The 11308-nt window shown below is 41.7% G+C and overlaps 1 protein-coding gene across 2 annotated transcripts; it reads right to left on the minus strand.

Annotated features, from left to right (window-relative positions):
• Positions 1-409: 409 nt before the first annotated feature.
• LOC146633465 (uncharacterized) lies at positions 410-6999 on the minus strand. 2 transcript variants are annotated; one of them, XM_085352260.1, is made up of 10 exons: positions 6864-6999; positions 5421-5495; positions 4902-5000; positions 4576-4677; positions 2007-2141; positions 1780-1917; positions 1632-1683; positions 1520-1546; positions 1394-1420; positions 410-1300 (listed from the first exon to the last, which is right to left on the minus strand). In XM_085352260.1, exons 2-10 carry the CDS (start codon positions 5478-5480, stop codon positions 741-743), a joined length of 1200 nt encoding a protein of 399 aa, XP_085208386.1. In that variant the 5' UTR covers positions 5481-5495; positions 6864-6999; the 3' UTR covers positions 410-740. The 2 variants fall into 2 exon arrangements, with proteins under 2 accessions (XP_085208386.1, XP_085208385.1); XM_085352259.1 differs by having other exon boundaries at positions 6853-6999.
• Between the last annotated feature and the right edge of the window lie 4309 nt (positions 7000-11308).

Consider the following 11308-nt stretch of genomic DNA (forward strand, 5'->3'; position numbering starts at 1 on the left):
AGACCTGTTGTCACAGACTTTCAATCCAGTTCTTTTGTCATTTGGAATGGCTCAGCCTTTTCCCTTAACTTAGATGTGCTAAGTTTTCTGCTAATAGCTTTTTGGGAACCTCCTTGTTGGTGAAAAAATACTAATCCATGCCCGTCAAATAAAAGAAAGGATAATAAATTCAAACTTGTGCACTCAATTCTTGTTTTTTACAGTCATTCAAAACATATGCCGTACAATCATTGCACTCTGGAAAAAGGACAGTTCAAAGAAATAATAAGAAATCCAAAATTAACACGACATTCATGCCAATGATGAGTGTATAAATTGTATATAACTGTATATATTTTAAATACATTACCAAACAGAATATCAGCAGTATCAATAAAGACATGAAGCATCAAGACATAGATTTGGTTTATTTATTATTCACACGAGTGCATTTTATTGCTGGATTAATAATGCACAATACATCACATTAACACTATAGGTTTCTCTTGAAAGAAGATGACGGCATTTCATTAGATGGCATTTCATCACGTATGTGAGCAAAAGGGTTGCACTATAACTCTGTAGTGAGAAAATGGAAGCAACAATCACATTAAAGCAGCAGCATAGAGAGTGGTCACAAAGTGAAGCTATTCAGTAGCACATTTAAGGTCTTTTGCAACCTCCCTGTGATTTGGGATTGTTATACTTCACTATGATGTCTACTGATGTTTTTTTTAAAGGAAATGCCCACGGAGGGAAACTCAACCCCACATGCAAGATGTGGAGCACAGACACTGGGTTTTGGCTGCTGGAGACCTGATAACCAGATCCTTGATGATCTCCACTGTGCCAAACAGTGGGAAAAGCTTCTCATCGAAGCTCTCGTTGTAGGTGTAAATGTGGAAATGTTTGTCCACATCATAGAAGGACAGCTGGTTGTTGTCATAGTCGAGGTAGACGCCCACCTTGCGGGGGATGAGGCCGGGTGGCAGCGCGGTGAATGGCACCGTCAGCGCCTTAAGCTCAGTGCCCCTCTCCAGCCGCAAGGTCAGGTACCCCGTATCTGTGTTCAGCGACTTAAAACCTTTCCTCAGGGCCGACTCTTTAGCAACGCCCAGCCGCCAGTCGCGGTCTCCCACTTCCACCTCCCAGTAGTGGCGACCAGTGCCGTAGCCCTCCGTTCCAACGGCACACCACCAACCGTCAAAACGCTGGTGGTAGTTGGGAATATCTTTTCTCTCAAAGCCACAGCGCATCCTTTTCTCATCAGTAGAGATGAGCAGATCAGGGTTGGCCGTGTCCAGATCCAGGGTCACCTCCACTAGAGGGGAAATGTGAAGAGGTTTAAATTACAAAACAGGTTGAGCAAAGATTATATGGGGAAAAAAAGCTGATTAAATATTTAATTTTGTACCTGCAGCATCTGCAATCCAATCCCACACTGCCAAAAAAAAGGGAAAATAAAAGTAAGTGGATCTAATAGTGTAAATGCACCAGCATGGGAATAGTAATGTGTGATTCGTGGTCTACAGTATCTCACCTGGTTGAGGGATGTAGGATATGGCACCTGGAAAAAGAGAATGATAAACTCATAAGAGGGTAAATATTTCCAAAGAAACAACCAAAGTCAGCTTGAGTTACGATTTACAAACCGATCTTCTGAGTCTTCTGTTTCCACAGAAGCCACTGCTGTGGGATGGTGTCCTGTAGGAACAAACAACAAAGAGGCCTCATTGATTAACTGCAGCGAGTCATGCAAGCTGTAAAGTTTGACCTGTGGATTACAGAAAGAACTTCTACCTTGTCAGGCCGCTGTAACATTAAAGTCCACATAAGCAGCTCCATGGCGGTCAGCAGATTGGGAGCACGGCCCCAGCGCCAGGCGGACTGCACGTCCTCCAGATTCTTCACCACTGGTTCTCCGGGCCACACACTTTGCTGCAGAATGATCAATGTCAATAAAAAACAATGAGCAAACTTATTTTTTGTTTTGAAGGAAATATTAGTTGTATGTCTGAACCTCCCACCTCAGGCTGGGCTCTTATATCCTTGATCCATTCGAGAATAACAGCTTTGGCCTGCTGCAGGTCCTTCTCACTCGTCACATCGGGCTGTTTGCCCTCATTCATCTCTGGCCAGCCATCAGTCTGCATGGGTCTCATCTGCACAGAGAAAAACACACATTTATTAAATATACCTCTATACCTAAAAGACGTGTAGTTCTACTGTGACTATTAATTTTCTGCAGGAATCTGATGTTTCCTTTTAGGTCATCTGACTGTCCACATGTTCACAATTCATAAGATTTGATCAGATTTGGTCAGGTTTTAATTCAGCTTACTTCTTCCAAAGTCTGCTCAAGGTCACATTTGTCATTTTATGGGCACATTTCCATTTTCTCAGCATAACCTTCATGCACACTACTTACACTCTCACCAATATTCAATTCAACCCTTTCAGCAAAGTCATTAACACAAGGTTCCCAGTGCATGCATACAATAATAAAGTGAGAACTTCCTGGAATGCCAAATCATGTGATAGCTTGAACTATCGCTCTGTCACACGTTGTATCTTTTTAGATTGTAACGACCATGATCTTACTGATCATCCTATTAGCTGGCCATTCAACTACTAGACTTGTAGTCAAGACCGCCTAAACCAAGACCAAGGCAATACCAAGACCAGAGGGCATCGAGACCAAGACAAGACCAAGACCAAGTCAGACAGAGTCAAGACCAAGACAAAGTCGAGACGAGTCCAAGACCGAGACTAAAAAGTCTTTAAACTGCAGCCAGATGCTGGTTCGTTTACAGGTGTCAGGCATATTTATGTGTTTTTGCGATGCACTCGCACAGCCCTCCTCACCGCTGTCTACTGTCTCACTCACTTACTGAGAGGACAGACGCACGCTCCACTTGACTGCCGCGTCTCTCACCCTCTCTGTTTGTCACATAATGATATTATCCTATATCCTTGCATGTGATTGGCCACAATATGGAGGGATTGGAGCATAGCTGGGCCACTGTGTGAAAGCTGACCAGCGAAAGGAAATTAAGGAAATTAAGTGAGGAGCCGGCTCTCGCTCAATGGGAGTCGACTCTTCTGATTCACTACAAAGCACTCTGTAAGCACAGCTCTTAGAGCTGATGCTTTTGCGTATGAAACATTATCGAACGTTACGTTGTGTGTCATGGATACTGTTGACTCCAAATCTCCCGACCACTATGTCGATCTGAGAGAGCAAGACCGAGACAGCAAGACCAAGACGAGACCGAGGGATCCGAGACCAAGACCACATAAAAGTGGTCTCGAGACATCCAACTCTATCAACTACCCATTCATTCATTCCTGTCCAGATCTATTAGAAAGGCATAGTTGAGGCTAACATCAGTAGTATGGTCAATGCTGACATGTAAATATATTTTCAAGCTTTTTAAGGCAATGATTACTGCTGGTTACTGTATGTAGTCATGATACTTCTGAGCTCAAATTTCTCATTTGCTGTTTGTAGAGAACTTGTAGAAAGTACAAAAGGTGGACATAGCTATGGCGACTTTCTGAAGTGGTGAGCGATTTCACCGGCACCATCTTGGTATCAAAAAACTGAATGTAAAGACAGATCAACCTGTGACACCACTTGCTTGCTGGCTAATTGCTTGCAACTGACAACTCACTGCCAGTGAATGAGCTGATAATACCGCAGATAATCCTGCTTCCTAAAACATGATTTAACCAAGACTTTCAAGACAGAAATCTTCCCATAGACTTCTATTGAGGTTTTGCAATCATTATGGATGTGCAAAAATCATGCTGACAGTGTAGGACCACTAAAGTCCCAGTAACACAGTACTAGAGACCTGGTCATGAGGGGGAAATTATTACATGAAAATGACTGCTAAAGCCCCATTAGCAAAGTCTTACAGACTAATCAGTGACCCCCTAGCAACCACGTGTTACTTTGGGGAAAATGTGTATTCCTCAACTGGTTGGCAAAACCTCCTTGTGACTGCTGCAGTGGTAGTTTGGATGAAAGTAAGGGACTTAAGTAAGGCTACAGTAAGGCTGTAGGGAAACTGTAAAAGTGTGACACAAACCAGAAGTGTCAGCCTTACTATCACTAAGCTAGTGGTTAGCAAATATTTGTAGACAAGCATGTAAAACCGCAGGCAACTCTAGTCTGCTAGCTCAAGCAATCACTGCAAAGTTTTGGGGAAGTCTCTTCTTTGCATGATTGTATCAGGTCCAATATGTTGGACAAGTCTCACACAATATGCACATGGCTGGCACATGGTGTCAAGTGGGAGACTTCAATAGGACTCAGTCTTTTTGCAAACACAGCTATCGCCATCTGGTGGCCTTCACTTAGAATGCAAGTTCCACTTCCACATTGACTTTATTTTTTCAGAAGCTACATTCATCTTTACTGTCTGTGGTTGAACTAGAATAATTTGTCCTGCATATGACTGTTTGCGACCATCCTTGACTCCACAGTGTATTTGAATTATCATTGGCTTGTGCAATACAGCCAATCAATGGCAAAACAATAGTATATCACTTCCCACACAAATGATGCTTTGGTACTTTTCAGTTAAACACCTTGCTTTCCAGCATGGAGGCCCACTGTAGGATGAAGGCCCTGCAGAGAGGAGTTGGCCAGATGTCATTTTGGTTCCAGATGTGCTCCAGCATTGCTGATCTCTGCAAGGGTAAAATGGAGAGAAAAACAGTGGATTGATGAAGACTGCTAATTATTTCAGAGTTTAATAATTCCTTCATTAGGCTGTAAACAACAGTGATGATCAGCGTCACTTTTGGCATTAAGAGAAAACTGTTACAATGACACAATCCCATTCATCCTGAAAGCGCACACTAAGACAGTGAGGGAATGCAAGCATCAGTTCAGGTTCACAAGACGTTTTTACCTGACACACTCGGCCGATGTCTCTAGCCAGCTCCACAACGAACAACTGGTCCTCATCCAGAGGCTCCCTCTTCTCTTTCTTTGCCCTCTTGTGCGAATCCTGCGAGGAAAATACAAGTAAAGGATTTTCCGTGAGAAAATGCTGGAGTAAAGACGAGTGTTCGAGCCACAAAGAAAGACATTTAGACAGCATTAGTGCTGGTTCACAAGGGCTTTAGAAAGTAATAAGGCCAACTGGGAAAGGGGGCGGTCACTTAGCCTAATCAAAATGCACATCGGGGCTCTGATCCTGTCAGCAGAAAAAAACAGCCTCTGTCTCATTTCATCTCATCAACTCCCTGCATAGAGTAACCCCCCTTTTTACTTACATTAAGCCAAACACCAACACCAAACAGGTAAGATTATAAAAAAATGTATTATGTCAGCTGTCTACCTGAGTATAAACGTGACCTCCTGCCAGGGGCCACGTTTGAACATTAAACACACAATATTTTTATTAGAGTGTACAGAAATGGGTTACCTTGATCTTGGCCGTCAGGTTTTTGGCCGGCTCCACCATGAAGTGAAAACACTGCATCATTTTGGCTGGCCTGTCCTAACATGACACACAAAACACACAAAAAATTTAGCTTTAGCAAACTACCCATTCATTCATTCCTGTCCAGACCATGTGTCATCCTGACAAGCAGCATTACGTGGTAATGAAGCATTTAAGCACAATCTGCTACATCTCAGAAATCTGATGGCAACTCCATGGCGGTAAAAACAGCAGTGAGTTATCTCACTGCTGCTCCTCAAACCCCTAAGGACTTGTTATTGTCCTTGGTGTCTTCTAGGAGGTGAATGCTGAAGTGGAAAATGGGCAATGTTTAGTTCCAAAACACTGGGAGGTCAAGTAAATCAGTAAATACATGATGATGATGGAAACATCACACGGCCTTTTGGAGATCAGAACATAACAATAACAGTAAAAGGTGAGGGATGCAGCGGTGGAGTTTTGGCAAGTTATATAAAGGATCAACAAAGTTAATGAAGTCATAGATGCCACACGCATGCAGAGCACAAAGTCTTTAAGAAGGTCATCGAGCAGAAGCAGAGAACAGCAGTGATTATTAACTTGAGCAGCAGTAAAGCGATAAAAACAAGCAGTCTGAGGCAGGAAAGGCCCAGATTTTCTGTCTCCCTGCCTTATTTACTCTGTATGTCACTCACTCTGGCCTTTTTCTCTCCCTCATCATCTGCAGAAGAATACAGTGTGAGCTCAGTCTGTGTCTGGTTGGCACTGCATCAATTATCATGACCAGACAAAACTGGTTCTCAGGCTGAGCAGGACGTACAAAACCCCCCCCACAACAAAACACAACACAATGCAATTAATAAAGCCTGTATTTGCATGCAATATCACCCCTTGTTTCATGTGAATAAACTGTGTTTCTGTGCAGCTTGAAGACGGCTCGAAATAGCGCTGGTTAGGCCCACTTTCATATACAAAACTAAGCTGCACCACTCAGGAATCTACCAACAACACGCACCTGTACATACACGTCAATGCTGCGTCACACAGGAAAACAACAACAGAAATCACAACACATAAAATCAAATGAAAGACTCAATTTTTTTAGACGACACGTCTAACGATGGGGAAGTGCTCGCTTTGTATTAATGCTGTGGGAAAGCATGACCATGCAGCTTTTGCAGAGTGAGAGCGGCCCAGTTCGCAGGCAGCTGATGACTGCGCAGGAGGTAAACACAAATCTGCTGAGTGACTTTGCGGCAGATTTGCATCACATGTGCAAAGATGCCTCTTTGCAGACGTTGCAGACTGATTTTTACCACCAATGTCCACACAACAACATGACAGGTTCATGCATTTATAGCGTTGTTGTCCTATAATTCGTCCCCTGCAGTGCGTCCTGCGAAACAGCGCGGTTAGTAATAAGGCGCCAGCTGACCTGCAGCTTACCGGGATCCGCGGAGTTTTGTTGAAGCTCTTCGGTTTTCCTCTTGCCTCTTTCTTTAAGCGAGATGCTGCCGGGTCTAAAAGTGTCTGGTCTCTGTTCTGCAGTCTGTGTCTGACCTTGTTTACATACCAGACTGACAGTCGGCTGCTCGTGCAGTTTCGTTTTTTTCCGTGAGTGACGAAAGCGGCTCATTAATGGGCAGAGCTCGCGACCATCTTGGTAAGGTAACAGTATTTTATGCTGTCTTAAAGAGGCAAATCTGTAGTTTGGATTCAAGTTTTAAAAATGCGACTGTTTCACTTGTGTATTTACATTTTCTTCTATATGGCTTGCACTGCAGCAAATCAGTTTATGCCACTGGATTTATTTTACATGCACAGGTTCATTCAGCGCACACAGACTAACTAAATCTGATAAACCTGATATCATTTCTGCTATTAAGGGCACACTTGCAAGACTTGAAGCGCAGATATATTAGATTTAATCCTTGCATACTGGAAGTTCACTGTCATCTCAGCATCAGCTTAAACTGCTGCCTCTGATTATACATGTATCACCGTAACATTTGATTTACTGTGTAACGGCTGTCTATTGTTAAAAAGGCACATTATATTGTCAAAAGTTTGCCTCGTCTGCCCTCACACGCAAATGAACTTGAGTGACATCCCGTTCCTAATCCATAAAGTTTAATATGGATTTACAGCCTCAACTCTTCTGGGAAGACTTTCCACAAGGTTTAGAAGTGTTTATGGGAATTTTTGAACATTCTCCCAGAAGAACATTTGTGAGGTAAGACACTGATGTTGGACGAGATGGGCCTGGCTCGCAGTCTCCACTCTAATTTCCCCCAAAGGTTTTCTCTCAGGTTGGGGTCAGGACTGCGCAGACCAAGTTCTTCCACACCAAATTCGCTCATCCATGTCTTTATAGATGTTACTTTGTGCACTGGTGTGCAGTCATGTTTCACTGGAACTAAGGGCCTGAAGCCCAACTGCTGAAAAACAATCCCAGAACATAATCCCCACTCCACCAAACCTTTTTTTTTTTTTTAATTTATTTAACCCTTATTTATACAGGTTGTCCCATTGAAACTCAATGTCTCATTTACAAGGCAGATCTGTTCCGGACAAACATTAAAATTACAACAATACAAGAAATAATAAAATAGCTAAATTTATCTAATTCACACAGTCATATCAAATACAACAACAAGTTCCCAGTGATGATTTCACAAAAACATTTGCATGTCTTTTGAAGTCTGCAAGTGAAATCAGTTGATTGATTGATACTTTACATTTAGTACAATGAAGCCGGACAAATAGTGTTGTCCTTTCAAACCCAGACTTGTCCATCAGAATGCCAAATGGGGAAGCATGATTCGTCACTCCAGAGAACACACCTCCACCGCTCTAGAGTCCAGTGACGGCATGCTTTACACCACTGCACCTGACACTTTGCATTGTGTTTGGTAATGTAAGGCTTTGTTGCAGCTGCTCAGCCATGGAAACCCATTCCATGAAGCTCTCTGCACACCGATCTTGAGCTAACCTGAAGGCCACGTGAAGTTTGGATGTCTGTGACTGACTCTGTAGAAAGTTGGCGACCTCAACGTACTATGATCCTCAGCATCTGCTGACCCCGCTCTGTGGTTTAACATGGGCTACCACTCTGTGACTGAGTTGGTGTCGTTCCCAGTTGTTTCCACTTTGTTATAATACCACTAACAGCTGACTGTGGAATATTTATTAGTGAGGAAATTTCACGAGTGGATTTGTTCCACAGGTGACATCCAATGACCGTACACCTCTAAAGCTCACTGAGCTCCTGAAAGCGATGTATCCTTTAATAAATGTTTGTAGAAGCAGTCTGCATGTCTGGATGCTTGATTTTATACACCTGTGGCCACAGAAGTGATTGGAACACCTGAATTCAATGATTTGGATGGGTGACTGAATACCTTTGTCAGTATAGTGAATGTAAGGTATGGAATACCTCAAGCTAGATATTTTGTGTAATTTTCAGTCTTTATTAAGACCTTCCATTTGTATTAACAATGGCTCGGATTGTTAATACAAATGGAAGTCATCAGTGTTTCCTGATGACTAAACAATGCAGCTGAACCATCGATTGATAAATGAAATACTAAATAAGTAGTTGAAGGTTGTAAAAGGTTAATAAACAGGTATTAGATGTTGCTAAGTCACAAATGCATAGACTGAGTGTTAATAGTACTCCAGGTGAAGTGCAGGAGATATTGCAAGTAAACTGCTAAAGGTTTGTCAGTGGTCAGAAGAGTTTCAGACTTGATGCTTTGGTTGCATTAGTTCTGCCTCAGCTTTATTGTTCTTGTGTGAGCCCCTCAAGTGCTTCAGCAATAGAAATAAAACCTTGCAGGTAGTGCAAAATAAAGCTGCCGGTTCTTTATTGCAGTGCTTTTACAGAACTAATATCAATGAGATCTAAATTAAATATCCTAGAGACAAGATTACTGCATGTATTATATGGAATGAAACACAGTTCAGTCGACATAATCATTGAACACGATCTGCAGCAGAAAGGAGTTTTATATTGCCAAAGGTGAAAACAAGTGATATAAAGAAAACAGTAATTCACTGATATGGTGGAACTCAGTAGCGGTTCATATTACTACAACCAGAAAGCTAGAAAAAAGCACATTACATAAAAGTTATAGATTGATTTTCATGTCACTGAGTGGAAATAATAATTTGATTCCCAAGCAAAACATGATCTAGTATTGGTAGATAAATCGTTGTGGGCAAACACAGCGGTAAGACGTTTCTCGTAGTTGGTCACCAGGTTTGGAAAAATGGTGTTTTCTGGGACACACTCAGGATTCCTCTTCCACCAAACGTATTGGGTCAGGTTGATGGCAAAGAGGTCGATTTTCTGACCACAGCACTTTCTCCCAAGCCTTCTCTGAATTATTTAGATGTTCACTAGCAAAGCTAAGACGGGGCCGTATACGTGTCTTGTTGAGCAGGTAGACCTTGTGGCACAGCAAGATTTCAATTTAATAAAGCGTCGTGTTTTACTAGTGGTGTACTTTGGTCCAACTGCCTTCAGATCATTAACAAGCTCCACCTGTTTACTTTTTGGGCTGATCACTGTTGAGGCAAGATCTTGCATAGAGCCTGAATTCATTTTATATTTCTTCCATTTCTGAATAATGACACCAACAGTTGTCGCCTTCTCACCAAGCTTCATAGAGTATCAAATCCTTATTGAAGTCAATGACAAAAAGTCAGTTTATAACTTTTATGTAATTTTTTTCAGGATTTTCCACTCTGTGAAGCTACAATAAAAACGAAAGACTGGTCATTATTTTTCCATAATGGGAATGTTTCGCCATAGGAAGTTGTTTTTGAATATTAGGACCTAAAAACTGAAAATATTCCAGTTTTTATTGAACTCCAGAATTCAATAAAATTCATGGAAATTAGTTTGGGAAATACTAATTAGACAACAATCTCCCATGAAATTTTCCTGATTTGTCCTTTGTTTTCAAAACAACATGCACTCAGAAACGCGCATATAAAATCTTACCTCACTGTGAGTGGTTTGGATGTGGTCCACATACATAAACTGCGGCTGTGTAATGAAAAACATTCACGAACAAAGCAATAAAAGTATTTATTACATTTGTTTCCACAGAGAAATAACAAGATGTCAGTTATCTTTCTTCAATAAATACAGTACGAGACATATGCAGGGCAAACATACGACTCGTGCACATGGAAAGTAAGAGAAAATAACGCACAGAACATTAAGACATAAAATCTGGTGTGTAAATAGAAAAAAATCAAAAGATGGGGTAAAGACAAAGGTTTTGTAATGAATGTCTAGTTTCGATTCCATGAAAGGCACTCTCATTAGCACCTTTTTTATTCTCCCTCTCAAGCTAGAGCAGCGTTGCATCGCCTCAGCGGGGTAAAGAAGCCCGCTTTGCGGCAGCTACTAAACAAACAGACCTCTTTAAAAACCACACAATGAGGTTTCCAGTTCGGGGACATTAGAATAAATGAGAAGAGCTAACTGTGAAAACATAAGTCCATTAACAGAATTTAATACACGTCACTGTAACCAACAAAGTAAATAGTCGTTCCCTTTTTTTGGTATGTTTCAGTTCTGCCCTCTCCTGTTCGAGATGTGCCAGCCACCTTAGTTTTATGAGTATTCAGTGTTTCTGTTTTCAAACTCACGGGCACGGTAGAGCACAGTAAATGTCACAAAGTATTTTTAACATTCAAACGTGTCCTTCCCTGCAGGGTGTGCGGCTCCTCGTATGGTTGCCTTCCAGCTCATGATCAACATTAGCTCTGTCAGTTTTGAGGTATCAGAATCATCTTGTACACAAGTGTTAAGGATCCAGTCGATTTAGTAACTGCATCTGCGTTACGTTAAATATCGCAATTCTGCTTCACATTCA

This window comes from Diplotaxodon limnothrissa, linkage group LG4 (assembly GCF_057381915.1).
Source record: "Diplotaxodon limnothrissa isolate DT_005_m linkage group LG4, D_limnothrissa_male_GT1.1, whole genome shotgun sequence".
In the NCBI taxonomy this organism is placed as follows: domain Eukaryota; kingdom Metazoa; phylum Chordata; class Actinopteri; order Cichliformes; family Cichlidae; genus Diplotaxodon; species Diplotaxodon limnothrissa.

Bases quoted from the DNA above. Each gene is read 5' to 3' on its own strand.
- LOC146633465 (XM_085352260.1), bottom strand. From the start codon at position 5,480: ATGATGCAGTGTTTTCACTTCATGGTGGAGCCGGCCAAAAACCTGACG. The intron at 4,678-4,901 runs GTAAAAACGTCT...TTACCCTTGCAG, and splicing joins ACATCGGCCGAGTGTGTCAG to AGATCAGCAATGCTGGAGCA. The intron at 1,684-1,779 runs GTAGAAGTTCTT...TTGTTCCTACAG, and splicing joins TGTTACAGCGGCCTGACAAG to GACACCATCCCACAGCAGTG.